The 16,226-nt window shown below is 41.1% G+C and overlaps 2 protein-coding genes across 2 annotated transcripts; both read right to left on the bottom strand.

Annotated features, from left to right (window-relative positions):
• Positions 1–729: 729 nt before the first annotated feature.
• On the bottom strand, positions 730–1,122 carry LOC138887714 (uncharacterized). The gene has a single exon (XM_070169492.1). It carries the CDS (start codon positions 1,120–1,122, stop codon positions 730–732), a length of 393 nt encoding a protein of 130 aa, XP_070025593.1.
• A 2,693-nt stretch (positions 1,123–3,815) lies between these two features.
• On the bottom strand, positions 3,816–7,145 carry LOC138887713 (uncharacterized). Its single transcript, XM_070169491.1, has 4 exons — positions 7,055–7,145; positions 6,346–6,557; positions 4,833–5,012; positions 3,816–4,646 (listed from the first exon to the last, which is right to left on the bottom strand). Exons 1-4 carry the CDS (start codon positions 7,143–7,145, stop codon positions 3,816–3,818), a joined length of 1,314 nt encoding a protein of 437 aa, XP_070025592.1.
• Between the last annotated feature and the right edge of the window lie 9,081 nt (positions 7,146–16,226).

Genomic DNA, 16,226 nt, shown 5'->3' with positions numbered 1-16,226 from the left:
ACTTCTTGTGCCATTGTTTGTGGTTTTTTACCATCTTCCTTAGTATCTTTTTGATGTTCTTGTTAGCAGCTTCCACAGCTCCGTTCATTTGAGGCATATATGCTATAGAGTTTTATTTCTTGATTTTGAAGGTTTCACACATGGCTTTCATCAGGTCATTGTTGAGATTGGCGGCATTATCGGTGATAATGGACGCAGGAACTCTGAATCGGCAAACAATACGATCCTTGACAAAGTCTGCGACGACGTTCTTGGTTACATCTTTGTAGGATGTAGCCTCTACCCATTTTGTGAAGTAGTCAATGGCTAAATGAACTTGTGCCCGTTTAAAGCAGTGGGCTCGATCGAACAGATAACATCCATTCCTCAAGCAGCAAAAGGTCAAGGTGCACTTGTTGCGTTGAGCTCATTAGGTGGTACCCTTATCATGTCTACATGTACCTGACATTGGTGGCATTTCTATACGTACCGAATACAATCCGTCTCCATGGTCATCCAAAAATATCCAGCTCTGAGTATTTTCTTGGCTAGAACAAAACCATTCATATGTGGTCCACAAGTTCTGGCATCTATTTCTTCGAGCAATCTGGAAGTTTCCTTTGCGTCAACACACCTTAACAACCCTAGATAAGGGGTTCTTCTATATAGGTTCCCCCCGCTTTGGAAGAAGTGATTGGATAGCCTCTACAGCGTACGTTTTTTAGTGTGGTTTGCCTGCTCTAGATATTCTCATCTTGTCAAATATTCTTTGATATCGTGGAACCAAGGCTTTCCATCTGTCTCCTCTTCAACATGAGCACAGTAAGTCAGTTGATTGTGGATCCTCACCAGGATGGGATATATGAAATTCTTGTCTAGATATTGTATCATTGATGACAAAGTGGCCAGTGCGTCTGCAAAGTCATTTTGAATTCTGGGTACATGTTTGAATTCTATCTTTTTGAATCTTTTCATCAATTCCTGCACATAATACAAGTATGGTAGTATCTTGGTATGCTTCGTAGCCCACTCTCCTTGAACCTGATGTACTAGAAGATCTAAATCTCCAATTACCAGTAACTCCTGTATATTCATATCGATGGCCAGATTGAACCCCATGATGGAAGCCTCATATTCCGCCATGTTGTTGGTGAATAGAAACCTAAGCTTCGTAGATACAGGGTAGTGTTGACCTATTTTTGATACCAAAACTGCTCCAATGCCCGCTCTTTGAAGTTTGTAGCTCCATCAAAGAACATTCTCCAACCGTCATAAGCTTCAGTAATGTCCTCTCCTACAAATGATACTTCTTCGGGTTTGTATTCTCCTCCCATAGGATTTTCAACAAGATGGTCTGTCAATGCTTGTCCTTTGACCGCCTTCTGAGTTACATAGACAATGTTGAACTCACTTAACAGTATCTGCCACTTGGCTAATTTTTTGGTCGGCATGGGCTTCTGAAATATATACTTAAGAGGGTCCATCCTGGATATGAGGTATATGTTATAGGCACAGAAGCAATGCTTCAATTTCTGAGCTGTCCAAGTCAAATCACAGCAAGTGCGCTCCAGCAGAGAGTATCGTACTTCATAGGGTGTGAACTTCTTACTCAAGTAGTATATGGCTTGCTCCTTTGTTCCTATCTCATCATGTTGTCCTAAAGCATTTTCGAAAGCTCCATCTAATACGGATAGATATAGTAGGAAAGGTCTCCCAGGTTTCGGCAGGAGTAGAACTGGTGGTATGGACAGGTACTCCTTGATTTTGTCGAAAGCTTTCTGACAATCTTCGGTCCAACTTGTTTCAGCATTTTTCCTCAACATTTTGAAGATGGGTTCACATACAACTGTGGACTGTGCTATGAAGCGACTAATATAGTTGAGATGTCCTAGGAAGCTCATCACGTCCTTCTTGCTCTTTGGTGGTGGTAATTCTTGAATAGCCTTAACTTTGGATGGGTCCAACTCAATTCCCCGACGGCTGACAATGAATCCCAATAACTTTCCTACGGGAACCCCGAATGCACATTTTGCGGGGTTCAATTTTAAGTTGTACCTCATCAAGTTGTACCTCATCAACCTGTCAAAGAACTTTCTCAAGTCTGCTATGTGATCCATGGCTCTCTTGGATTTGATGATGATGTCATCAACATATACCTCTATTTACTTGTGCATCATATCATGGAAGATGGTTGTCATGGCTCTCATGTAAGTAGCCCCAGCATTCTTTAGACCAAATGGCATCATCTTATAGCAGTATACCCCTCACGGTGTGATGAAAGTTGTTTTCTCTACGTCTTCTTCATCCATCCAGATCTGGTGATAACCCGCGAAGCAATCTACAAAGGATTGGAGTTCATGCTTGGCGCAATTGTCGATTGGGACATGTATGTTTGGCAATGGAAAGTCGTACTTGGGACTTGCTCTGTTTAAGTCTCGATAGTCAACACATACTCTAACTTTCCCATCTTTCTTCGGAACTGCTACAATTTTGGCTAGCCTGGGTAATCAACTAACGTTAGGACTTTGGCTTTGATCTACTTAGTGACCTCTTCCTTGATTTTCAGGCTCATGTCTGGTTTGAATTTTCTGAGTTTCTGCTTCACTGGCGGACACATTGAATTGGTAGGCAATTTGTGAGCCACTATGGATGTGCTCAGACTGGTCATGTCATCATATGACCATGCAAAGATGTCCTCATATTCTTTCAAGAAACAAATGTACTCCTCCTTCTCTGACGGTGATAAGTAAATGCTTACATAAGTCTCCTTGATGGTTTCGGCGTCTCCCAAATTTATTACTTTGGTTTCGTCCAGGTTGGACTTAGGTTTATTCTCAAAGTTCTCCAACCTCTTTGACAATTTCCTCAGGTATTTCATCTTCTTCCTCCGAGTCACTATCCTTATGTTGTGTTGTTTCATTACATATCATAGTCATCAGTTCATCAGGAAAAGTAATAATAACGTTGTAGAAAGAAAAGTGTGAAAGATAATAATGAATAATAATAACCATGCATTGATGAAAAATTTGAAAATACCCAAAACAAGTACGGCTCGATGAATCAAGTAATTATTTTGAAACAAAATGCGTCTTTAAAACAAAATTACTGGAAACATCTGAAATGCATAGCATGGCTATAGAAATAAAATTTAGGCTAAATACCAAGCTACCCAGGGACATGGTGGGCCCCGGATGGTGTGGCAGTCTAATTCCTAAGAACGGCTCCTTTCTCCACAATCTGAATAGTAAGGCCTTCTTCCTCCTTCTCCTCAATTATTGCACTGCAGTCCGTATCCTCATCCTCTAGAAACAAATTTCTCAGCCCAGCTAAAGCTTCTTCCTATGCAGTTCCCCATATTGTGTTAGCCTGGTGAAAAGTCTGACCCAGATATGGCACTGGTTGTTCGAGAGGGTAATAAAGTCCTCGCCATAGAGGTGACCAATCATCATACTCTTGCCATGTATACTGGTATCTGAGCCCGAAGGTTGTACCATGACGTTTTAGCTGTATTGGTTTAGTAATGCCCTGGAGATTCTTCCCAAGTCCCTTGCCGGGTTCATATCCAGACCATGCCAATATGCTTTCTATTTTGTTATTCCACCATTTGTCTTTCTCAACTGCATTGACATGTTTGATGTGGTGATAAGTTTCCCCTCCTAGCCTTCTTCTGTTCTCGATAACCGGGATAGTTTGACTGGCGTAAATAGGATTACTTCCATCTTCATGATTGATCACCTCCTGATGGTTCCAGTCAAACTTCACAGCCTGGTGTAGTGTGGAAGCCATGACCCCAGCGGCATGTATCCAAGGTACACCTAATAGAAGATTGTATGTAGCTAATATGCAAGCACTTGTAATTCAACATCGAACCAAGTTGGCCCCATCTGCAGACAGAGATTAATCTCCCCAATCGTGGCCCTTTGAGACCCATCAAAGGCTTTCACGTTCATATTTCTTGCCCGTATCTCATAAAAACCTTTGCCCAATCTTTTTAGAGTAGTCAACGGATAAATGTTGAGGCTTGAACCTCCATCTATTAGGACCCTGGAAATGAACCTATCTTCAAACTGCACCGTGATGTGCAATGCCCAATTGTGACTTAACCCTTCGGGTGGTAATTCGTCCTCGTGGAAGGTGATCTTATGACTCTCCACCACTTGCCCCACCATGTTAGCCATTTCTCCGCAAGTTATATTGTTGGGCACATAAGCTTTATTTAACACCTTCATCAAGGTATTCTTGCGCGCCTCTGAATTTTGTAATAGTGATAAGATGGATATCTGAGCGGGGATTTTGTTCAAATGATCGACAACGGAGTATTCCCTTGCATGTACTTTCCTCCAAAGATCATCCGGTCCAGTTTCAATAATAGGTTGCTTAGTAGCAGCCTCCTTGCTCGATCCTCCCAAGTGTTCATATGTATAGATCATTCCCGTTCTAGTCATTCCTTGTGCAGCATCAGATTCTTCCACTTTTGCTTTTCCTTTTTGCCTAGATTTGGCAACGTAATCCCAAGGTATGGCCTTGGAATTGAAAGGAGGTTTGGTTGATACTGTCATTGTGAAAGGCACAACCACTTCTACCTCAAATGGAGTAGGTGTGGCTGTAGGCGGAGCTACCTCTACCTCAAGTGAAACCGATGCGGTTACCTCAACCTCGACTGATGACTATGTTTGCACCACAATAGGGGTGAGTGTAACTGCAGGTTTAAAGTCATCGCCTTCCCGAATAAGCCCGATTGACCCCTCAGGATGCCATTCTTCATCCGTCTCTACCACATGTACCCCATCACCCCTATGATCTCGGAGAGGATTGTTACGGACGTTGGGCGCATCTTCCTTTGCCTATATGACCTTGCTATCAATCAATGTCTGGATCTTATCTTTCAATGTTCGGCACTCGTCAATGGTGTGCCTCTTCATACCGGAATGATATGCACAGGTTTTGTTTGGGTTAACCCATTGAGATGAGTTATCCATTGCCACAACAGGAATAGGGGTGACATAATCGGCGACCTTCAACCTTTCATACAGCTGGTCGATGGGTTCAGCAATAGCGGTGTATTATCTAGGTGGTTTGTGATCAAAGTTAGGTTGGGATTTTCGGTAATTTAGATGAGTTGGAGGTGAATGATAGTAGGTTGGTTGGGTGTTATAAGTATGATAGGTGGTGGCGGGTTGAGAATATATGGGAGATGGGGGTTGGTATGTGGGTGGAGGTATTTGGTATGTTGGTGGAGGTGTTTGGTATGTGAGAGGAGATTTTGGGCCTTGAGCAACCATTACTGCCCCCACTTCTCTTTTCTTTGATATGCCGCCTGATTGTAATGCTTTGTTCGTGGTCTGTAGTGCCTTGAAATTTGTCACCATCCCGCTTTTGATATCTTCCTTAATCCTTTCTTCAAGTTTGATGATATCGGAGAACTTGTGATTCTCAAAGACCATAGTCTCTCATAATACTGTGGGTCCTGTGCACTGACAAAGAACTTGTTGTTTGTTGTTCTTCTAGTGCTGGTCTGACCTTGGCTGCTTCTGACCTCCACTGAGTAGCATACTCGCGGAAAGTCTCAGTTGGCTTCTTTTTCAAATTTTGGATGTAGAAAACATCCGGTGTATTATCCGTATTGAACCTAAACTAGTCCATAAATTCTTATGCCATGCTCACTCAATTGGCCCACGTCTTAGGGTTTTGGCTTATGTACCAGGACAAGGCATATCCGGTAAGACTTCTCATGAAGAGCTTCGTTCGGATCCTTTCATCTTTTCCGACCCCTACGAGCTTGTCACAGTAAGTTCTCAAATGAACCTTGGGATAACCTGTTCCATCAAACATTTCAAACTTGGGAGGTTTGTAACCCTCCGGCAGTTCCACGTCCGGTTGTATTCACAGATCCTTATAATTCAAACCTTCTACCCTTTTGCCTCTTCGATACCCTAAACTTGACTTGTCAATTTCTTGAGTTCCTCGGCCATGTTCTTGATGAGCAGGTCCTTCTTAGCCGATTCTGGTGTATAGGAGATTGGTTGAGTAGAGTGAGGTATGGTTTCCACATATATAGGGTTGTTTTGGTGAGTTCTAGGGACTTGGGTGTAGTGGTGGTCGTTGGTTGAGTTTTGAGGATCGGGAATATGTTGTGGGTATGTTCTGAGGAGTGTGATAGGCAGTGGCTTGTGGGTACTGGATTGGTTGATGATGGTGTTGTGGTGGAGTTGGTATTGGCAAAGGATTGGGATTTTGAGGAGGATTGGGATTTTGGTGCGGGAGAAGGCTGGTTTGGTATATTTTGGGAGGTGCTGGGTTTTTAGTATTTTGTGGGTTGATGTCAGGGACGTTTAGGGTGAGGGAGAGGTTTTCTAAGTTGCGGACCTGCTCAAGTTCTCCCTGTAACTCCAATATCTTTTGTTTCAACCGCAAAACCAAGTCATTTGGTGCTGGAGTACTCCGACCGTCTGAAGTTTCCGCATTCTCAGTGTTTTCCTTTCGAATACCACTTAAGTCATCCATCTTAGCTTTCCCTTTGCTTCTCGTATTACTTGGAGGAGGAGGAGGAGGAGGGTCTCTGGATATGGTGTGATATACTGATGATTCCAGTATGTGCGAACTAACGTTAGGGGATGGGAATAATAAAGAATAAAGAAAAATAAAAGGTAAACAAGTTAGTAGGGGTTCTGAAATGTTTGCAGTATTTAAACACATATTGCGGGAATGTAAATTCGCGTCCTAATTTGGGAGCCCCGTTGTGCCCGAGGTAGGCCTAGAGACAAATAGATTTGGAGAAATTTAGTGCCAATAATTTCCTCATTTCATTAATGTAAAAATAGACGACCCAAAACGATACTAAATAAGATAATGGCACTAATGGCACTTGGCCTTATTACATTTAAAAAGAAAGTAATCCTAATCTACTTGATTCCAGAAGGACCCTCTCCAGATTGGATGCTTTTGTCGATCAGTTACCCCAGTTTGTGCAGGTTTAGTAGTAAGAATGCCCTTGCCAAATGTCATCCTTCGTTTTCCTCAGCGTTCTAGCAATCGGTGACTCTCTTTCTCATTTTCCCTTCCAATTCCATCAGACTGTGCTCCAGATAATCCAGCATTTCGCTGGATTTAACAGCCTTCTCTTTCCACTCATTGATCATTTCCATGTCAGCCTTATATTGCTCCATATGCTCAGCTTCAGATTCACGAATTCTTTTGTGCAGTTTGTTGTACTTCACTTATGCTTCGGCAACTTCGTCTATGACCCTATTTCTTGGACCAACCCTTGGCTCGAAGAGCCCTGCTATGTTATCATCCAACCGTGAGGGGTAAAAGTATGTATCACCTACATGATATCGATCCGGCTCGATGGTATCCTTTTCCATGATAATCTTCAAGTGCCAAATGTGTTGTGCTTCATTTTTATATGGGATGGTGTCACCCTTAAAATCGGCTATGAAGTGACTTATTTTAGCGACTCGTGGTATGACCTGTCTCCTGCCTGCTGTCTCATAACCTTGAGGGGAGCATAAGGGTATATGCCTCTTAACCCAATTAGTACCAAGTGGGGAACATCCCTGGATCTGATGATGAACTCGTCAATAGAGAACTACTCGAACATCCATTGAACCTAGTCCTCAGTTAACTTGTTGAAAAACTGCACCCATCCTACAACATCCTTAGGTTGAGCAAACATGTTTGGGATATAGGTTATTCTCTTGGGATGATGGAAGGCTATGTGATCATTCCACGGCCTTCATGGAAATTCCTGACGGTATTGACCCTTTTGGAGATGGTCTAACAGCCAAACTTGCAGCAGCAAATTGCAACCTTCGAAGAATCTGAACCCATTCTGATAGCATTCCAAGGTCGGATACATATCTGCAATGATCATAGGGGACAATGGTATATATCTGCCCCTCGATCACGTCCATCAATGTTTTGGCCACCATGGCCAGCCTGGTGTGGATTCTGTCCCTTTGGATCGGGAACACTAGCATGCCCAAGAAACACACAATGAACACAAAGACCCTATGATGAATCTAACCCAAGGAGGTGATGGAGAATTCATCATCAAAAATACGGCAACAGTTGTTGTCACCGTATCATTCATAGAAGGAGTTTTCCAGGTACTCCAAGTCATCATTCTTCTTTAACCCCATCATCTTCAGAAAACCCCTAGTGGTGCAATTTTCAGGTGCCAATAAACCAGGGTTGTCCCAAGGCAACCCAGCGAATCCCCCTATTTCTTCCAAGAGGGGGGTCATTTCTATGTTTCCAAAGCGGAACACAACCCTTTCTTTGTCCCAAACATGGTGGCAGCCTCGATCAACATTTTGTTTGGATGAAGATCCAACAAAGAAGGCAAATATCCTAAGAATCATTCCACATGATTTTGGTCACTTGAGGGAAGATCTCTCCACCAATCTAGCAATAGTGAAGGTATGCTACCGACCATGCCGAACCTGGACACTTCATGCCTTATTTTCTTCAAAACAAGTATAGTTAGGCCTTTCCCCCTCCATGTTTGTCTACTTATACAACAATGATTAGTATATTGGCACTTACTTCTCCAAATTAATGCACACAATCGTGGTTGCTTCCGTTGGGATTATGGAAAACCCGATGGACTTTTAATTGAGGCTTGTCTTAAAGAGTTATTATGTGGACAACATATTAACCCGGCTAGGTTTGACCATGATGCATACACAGTTGATCATAGTAAGGTTGCTATATAGGTCTAAACTGGGACCCTCAAGCGGACAACTTGAGGGAGAAAGGCACGGAACCGTCGTACGCACTGCAGATCGAGTAGTTTTATCGCAAATATGCCTTTCCGAATTTAAAAGGGTAATATATAGGAAGAGCGCAAACACTCATAAAGCATTGCTATAGGATTGATTACGCACGAGTGGAATATGATGTTGAGCATGATTTATGCAACAATATAGCATGTTGTCAAGTATTTGCATATTTCAAAATGATAAATGCGGTATTTAAATAATTGAAAGACAGTTACAAGAAGAAAACAAGGAGACAAGTCAGTTACGGGAAATAAAGAAAATCATAAATGCTTGAAAATAAGCAACTAAATCCAAGTAAGGGGGAGGGGTGCACAAGATAAAGCATGCTTAATACTAATTCACAAAAACAAGTTCGTTATGGTAAGAGTCTAAAATATCCCCAGCAAAGTCGCCATGCTGTCGCGCCCCCTTTTTCCTTGCGGAGTCCGGGTTTCGACATTCAATGGGAACAACTCGTTTCCTTTCAGGAATTGGGTATTTGAATTTGAAGAGTCGCCACCTAACGGTTTTAAGGTGCGTTAGGGCACCTAGAGCAAATAACTCATGAAACAGGTTTGCATTACCAGAGACTTGGGTAAAGGCTCGAAATAACCTTGAGGGGAAGGTGTTAGGTACCCCTCGCGGTTAACAACGGCAGGTCCCGGCCGAACTTAAATTATGTGAATTAGTCTTATAAACAAATAAAGCAAATTTGACAAATTGGTATTACATTTAAAACAAGGTGTAAAAGGGGTCCTAGGTTTTTTAGCCTACAGGATCACATCTGTATAATACCCGGTAAACCTTCCTCAACTAGAGGGGTTACACGTGGCATTAGCGCACAGGTCATCATATCCTTTTACTACCTAATTAACCTCCCCTTAGTGGTTATATAAGCGCTTTTAATTGTACGAACTCTATGCGTGCATTACCTGTCCCTTACTTGTGGCCCTGGAGGTATTTAGGACCTCTAATTTAGGTAGTTCTAGACTTTCCTAAGGTACTTAAAGGAGAAAAATCTAGGCGACAATCAAAACAATTAGGGTTGTCAAGTGAAGAACAATCAAGGTGGCTCACGTTTACCTCCACAAATAAGCAAACAACAGCACGTCTCAAACAACAAGATTTCAGACATTTCCAAAGGTCCTAGAGCAGGATATCTAGGTGGGCAAATAGAATGTATGCAGTATCGTGTTAAAGCGTGGAGACAGAGACCTAATCAGTTTGTCTACTGATTTTTTAGACCTGTTAAATCTGGGCAGTTCACAAAAGCATAGTTTACAATTTGCAGTATTTTAGTCACCATACAGGCTTGCCTAGGCGTGTAACAGTGATGTCTTCTAAGCATGGTATTTAATCATTAATCAGGAGTGCAGTAAACCAATAAACAATTTTAAGCAGGTGGTTTGGATCCTATAGGCATGTTGTCTAGGCGTAATATCTGGTTTTAGACTTGTAGAATGGTAGCAAATGCAGAAATTGATTTTGGATCCCATAGGCATGGCATCTAAATGCAGCAATTAGTTTTAAAAACCTTATCGACATGCAAAACTAATCTAAACTTGTCCGCATATAGGGATTGATTTACAAGCATGGTGTCTAAAATGCAAAATCGATTTTTAAACCCTATAGGCATGGTATCTAGAATGCAAGATAGATTTTTTTTCGAACCCTATAGGCACGACATCTAAATGGACAAACATTGCGATAACTTATAAGCATGGTTTCTAAGTGCTAAATATGTTGAAATCCTATTAGCATGAATCCTAAATGCAAAAATTGATTTTAAAACCTATACGCATGATATCTACCCATTCCCAACAAAAATATGTATAAGAGTCCCCCTAGTTTTACTAATTTTTCCCAATATCTGTTTACAAAGTAATTAATATTACAACCCAAGCGTAAATGAATTACAGGAATAAAAAACAATATAATATAGGGAGCTTGGATAGGCCAAAAGCAAAACTTGGGAACCAGGCCTTCAAATAGTCCCAAGCACCATATCGCATAGTGCAAGAGAGGGTATCCTGATGTGTCAAAGTTCCCAAGGGCCTCAGGGACCCCGGGCAGTGCTCACATCAAGGTCCTCTTTAAAGATCAACAGCTTGTGCAGTGTGGAATAGCCAGCCCCAGTGTGTCAAAGTTCAGAGGAGTCTCATGGACTCCAAAGCAATGCTCACACTAGAGGGGCAGGAACCTAGGTATTCTAAGAATTGGAGTGAGAGTGCTTTACAAGAGATAGTTTTGAGAAAATATTTTTAGACTCCCAGGAAATAAGGAGCAAACAGGGCCATTCAATTCTTGGGACTTAAGCAAAGGGTCCAGCAAACAAACAATATTCAGAAACAGGATCACTTAGTTTAGCTGTTACTAGGTGAGTAAACACAAAGACATGGCATGCTGGGCTTAATCAAAAAATCACATACAAAAGGGGTAGTAGGGATTGGGAGCAATGTTGGTCAGGAGTCTGTGAGAGGTGAACATTTAGAACAGGGCAGAAGGAACACGCCAGTAAACACATAGATTGAATAGAAGTGGACATGCTAGTAAACACATAGATTGAACAAAAGTAGACATGCTAGTGAACACATAGATTGAACAGAAGTAGACATGCTAGTACAAGGGAACACCTAAGATTAATTAAATAGCAGGAGACATATAGTCTAATTGCATAGCCATAAACATAGTAAATATAGAGCATATAGATCTAAAATAGTCATACTGATAACAGGAAATACATAGTTTAATTGAATAGCAATAATGGAGGCATACCAGTTGGAAATTTGCAGTAGGAGAATGAAGTAAATAGGACCCAAGATCTAGCCTTGGCTTCCAGCCGACAAGATAGTGCAATATACAAGTGGTAGTAGGTTGCAATAGAGAGAGAGAGAGAGCAAGAATTTTTAAGTGTTTTTCCTTAGGTCTGTGTGTGTCTGTGTTTGAAATAGAGTCATGTACTTATAAGAGTCGAGTAGTGTAAAGTAAATAAGGCAAGGCAGCTTAATATTGTAAATAAGGTAAGGAAAGCAATCAAATAATCAATTAAGCTTGACAGGGCACACAATTAGGGAACTATTCCCATAAATAACTCGGATTGAGTTTCAAATAAGGCAAGAAGTGAGTCTAACATCCAATTAACGTTAGGACCCATAAATAAAGCAATCAATCACACAAATAAGGTAACTTGAGCAATTAGAGACCATTCTGGGGTCAAACAGCCCCTAAATAGGCAAGAGACGTTAATTAGGAATCTTAGGATTAAGGAAAGCAAGAAGAAATTCAGTAAATCATTTCAGTAAAAATGAAACCCTAGATAATTGAGTCAGTCAGTCAATTATTCAAAATAATATCGGACAAAATGTTGAAGCGAACAATGAACAATCAAACAAACAAGCCTGAAACATAGTCATTACCGAAAGATTAAACAAAAACATAAGAAATTTCAGAAAAAACTTTTGCAAGAATAGGCGAAGAAGAAACCCTAATTATGAAAATCTTAGAGTCGATTAACAGTATGGGGAATTAGAAGACACTTAAAGAAAACGGTCATGGAAACTTGAAACCACTTCAAACACAAAGATTTGACCAACCAATAATCAAGGAAACCAAAACCCTAAATTAACAAAGCATCAAAATCGACTGATAGTAAGAAACAAGAGATCTTTAAAGAAAAGTCATTAACGAACTCAGAATTTCAGATCTACAAAGATCTGGACAGATTCATGTGACGACCAGGCCTGTCGTCTCATGAGCTACCACTCTGTTTCCCCCATTTCTGCTTCTTATTGCTTTGTCTATCGGTTCTATATGTGATCGGGTTGGTTGGCTCGGGTTCGGAAATGATTTGGTAAGGTTTCAGACACTTAGTCTCTTTTGAGAAAGCTTAAGTTAGAAAAAGTCAATTGGGTATTAACTTATATGTTAGAGGGCTCGGATATGAGTTTCGAGGGTTCGGATAGCTTCAAGAGGTGATTTGGAACTTAGGAGCGTGATCGAAATGAGTTTTGGAGGTCCGAAGTAGATTTAGGTTGGAATTGGCGAAAATGGATTTTTGGCGTTTTTCGGTTGATAGGTGAGAGATTTTGATATAAGTGTCGGAATGGAATTCTGAAAGTTGCAATAGTTGCATTGTGTCATTTGGGATGTGTGTGCGCAACATTTCAAGTCATTCAGACATTGTTTGGTTAGGTTTTTGATCAAAAACGTAATTCAGAAGAATTGCGAAACTTAGGCTTGAATCCAATGTGTTTTGGTTGATCCGATATTGTTTGAGGTATTTTGAAGATTGGTATAATTTTGAATGAGGTTATGGGATATGTTTGTGCTTTTGGTTGAGGTCCAGGGGCCTCGGGGTGGTTTCGGATGGTTGACGAAGAGTTTGGAATTTTTGTAGAAGCTGCAAATTTTCTGCTTCTGGCATTTCTGCACCTGCGGATTGGGGACTGCAAGTGCGATGCCGTAGATGCAAGGGGGAAGTCCGCAGAAGCAGAAGAAAGTGAGGAAGGCAGAAACTGCAGAAGCGGTTGGTGAACCGCACCTGCGATGGCGCAGGTGCGGCTGGTGCATCGCAGATGCGAAAAGCTCGAGGATAAGTGAAAACCGTAGAAGCAGCTCTTTGACCTCAAAAGCGGTACTACAGATGTAGTGGATTGACCGTAGATGCGAAAATGCCTGGGTCAGAACATATAAATTGTTTCCTTCACGATTTTTGAGCTATTCCACCATTTTTAAGTCGCCTTTGGAGCTTTTTGGATGATTTTGAAGAAGGATTTCAAGGGAACTTCATTGAGGTAAGGATTTTAAACCTAAAACTCGTTCCTAGGGTATTATTTCATGGATTAGAGCTATAATTAATGGAAATTAAGGGCTAAAGTTGGGGGAAACTAGGGCTTGGAAACTTAGACCTATGATTGAGGATTTGAAGGACCATTTAAGGTCGGATTTCAGAACTTTTGATATGTATGAACTTGTGGGGAGATAAGGAATCTATTGATGTAAAAATTATCGAATTCCGAGATGTGGGCCCGAGGGTTGGGTTTTGGTAATTTCGGGATTTAAGTTGTAAATTAATTATCGCTTGGGCTTTGTTCCCTTAGCATATTTTGATGTCTTGATTCTGATTTTGGTTAGATTCGACATGAGTGGAGGATGATTCGACAGGCAAAGGTGTTGCGAGCTAGATTTGGATCGGATCGAGGTGAGTAATGATTGTAAATGATGGCCTGAGGGTATGGAACCCCAGATTTGCACATCGTTGTGCTATATTGAGGTGACGCACACGCTAGATGACAAGCGTGGGGTCGTGCACTATTGGGGATTGTGACTTAGTCCATCCCAAATGAATATTTTACCGCGTATTTGACTGAAATCTATTTGTTATCATCATGCTTTGGGCTGAATGCCATATTTAGGCCTCGTGCCAACTATTTGAACCCTTAGGGGATTTTTATTGATATTTCCTCACTGTTTTGACTTTATACTTGAACTCAGTCATGCTATATTCTACTGTTTTCATGACTCAACCATGTTTACTCTGCTTTAACACTTAAATGATATTTTGGGTTGAGCATCATGTTTTACTGCTGCCCGAGTGGCTGTGAGATCTGACTGAGTAAGGCTGAGGGCCTATGTTGTGAGGAAACATTGAATATGATTATGAGGCCGAGGGCCTGAGATATGTACACCACGAGGTGGCTTGTTGATATGAGGCCGAGAGCCTAGTGATGATGCCACGAGATGGCTTGATATTGTGCTTGGGCCGTAAGGGGCCCCTCCAGGAGTCTGCACACCCCCAGTGAGCGCGGGTACCCATTGTGATGTGAGATATAGCCCGAGGGGTTGGTATTGTTCTGAGATATTACCCGTGGGGCTGGTATTGTTAACATTGTGCCCGAGGGGCAATCCTTTATATTCTTATCTGTCTCATTTGTCTGTCATTTACCTGCTTAATTGTTAAAAAGGCATTTCATGAAGTTTGAACTAAATTAAAAATGACTTTACACATTATCACTGCGTCACTGCTTCTACTGGTTTTACTGGTTCATTATAGACTGTATGGTGCCTTACGTGTTTTCATATCTCTCAATCGTTTATTTATGATTATTACTCACTGAGTTGGAGTACTCATTTTACTCCCTGCACCCCATGTGCAGATTCAGGCGTTGCTGATCCTGCTAGCGCAAGTTGAGAGCTCCCGGCAGACTTCGAAGTCCACGAGGTAGCTGCTTGGCATCCGCAGTCCCATGTTTCTCCTCCTTTATCTCATTTCTATCTCTTTATCAGTTATTCTGTAATAGTTTAGTAGGCTTTTCAGACTTGTGTTGGGATTGATAGATGCTCATGACTAGTGACACCCCGGTATCGGGCTATGTTGGGTTGTATTCCGCAAATTGTTTGTTTTGTCACTGCTTACTTTTGGATTTATATCATGTTTATGACTAAACGCTTATTGTTTAATTGGTTAAAATGGAATTGAAAATGTGTTAGCTGGCCTTGTCTTCATGAGAGACGCCATCACGACTGGGTCCGGGTTTAGGGTCGTGACAATTCATGTCCAAAGATTAGGGTTTTGAGGGAAAAGGGGGAGGGGAAAAGGGAATCTGGTTTTGATCTAGAGATTTGAACCATAAACATCGAGATAGTAGCACTCACAAACGGAGGTGACCGTAGTCGGACTCTTAAAGAGTCTCGAACAAGATCTGGGCTAGATCTTTTGGGATTTCTTTCATGGAATAGCAAAATCGAACAACCGGAAGAAGTAGGAAACCAATGGAGGTCTGAAACGATCGTGGAACGTCATAGAACATATAGGAATCGAAGGGATTAGGGCTAGGTTTAGGTGGCGGCGATTAGGGTTAGGGTTGGGTCTCAGAGAGAACGGAGAGGAGAGGATTTTAGGGCGGCTGAATGGGAGAAGTGATTAGGGTTTAGGGGTCTTTTAGAATATAAAAGGAAAGGGGGAACAGTGTCCGTTGATCTTTGTGATCAACGGCCAAGATCAAAAAGGGTTTGGGGCCGGGTAGAGTCTTTAGGTTTGGGCTGGGGTGGTTTTGGGCCTGATTATAATTGGATTGGTATTGGGGAATTGAAATTGGGTTGATTTAATAGGCTATGTCCGAAAAAATAAAAAGGGCTATTTGTTAAATACCTATTTAATTGATAAAAACAATTTTAAAAAATAATTAACAGATTATGAAAATGGTTTACATGCCTAGAAATATTTTAAAACAATTAATTAGTATTTAAAAAATACAAAAAACTATTTTCTGAAAAAATAATGTAATAATGCATGCATGGGCTATAATTGCAAAGTTATTGCAATTATAACCCCAAAAATGTAAATATGGCTATTTGTAAAATAATTAAAGCTTAGTACAAATGCAAATGATAAAATTAAGCCACAAAATTATTATAAAACTATTTTTGATGCAATTAGTAATTGTCTATATAAATAAAAAATACTGGGATAAATTAATTAAAACC

This window comes from Nicotiana sylvestris, chromosome 3, assembly GCF_000393655.2.
Source record: "Nicotiana sylvestris chromosome 3, ASM39365v2, whole genome shotgun sequence".
Lineage (NCBI taxonomy): Eukaryota > Viridiplantae > Streptophyta > Magnoliopsida > Solanales > Solanaceae > Nicotiana > Nicotiana sylvestris.
Note: the sequence above shows the minus strand (reverse complement) of the source record. Positions and strands in the feature narration are given on the sequence as shown.

Coding starts and splice junctions, on each gene's coding strand:
- LOC138887713 (XM_070169491.1), bottom strand. CDS start 7,145: ATGGAGCAATATAAGGCTGACATGGAAATGATCAATGAGTGGAAAGAG. Junction 5,013..6,345: donor TACAGGGAGAACTTGAGCAG/GTCCGCAACTTA, acceptor CCCATCGACCAG/CTGTATGAAAGGTTGAAGGT. Junction 4,647..4,832: donor AGACATTGATTGATAGCAAG/GTCATATAGGCA, acceptor GTGCAAACATAG/TCATCAGTCGAGGTTGAGGT.
- LOC138887714 (XM_070169492.1), bottom strand. CDS start 1,122: ATGGCGGAATATGAGGCTTCCATCATGGGGTTCAATCTGGCCATCGAT.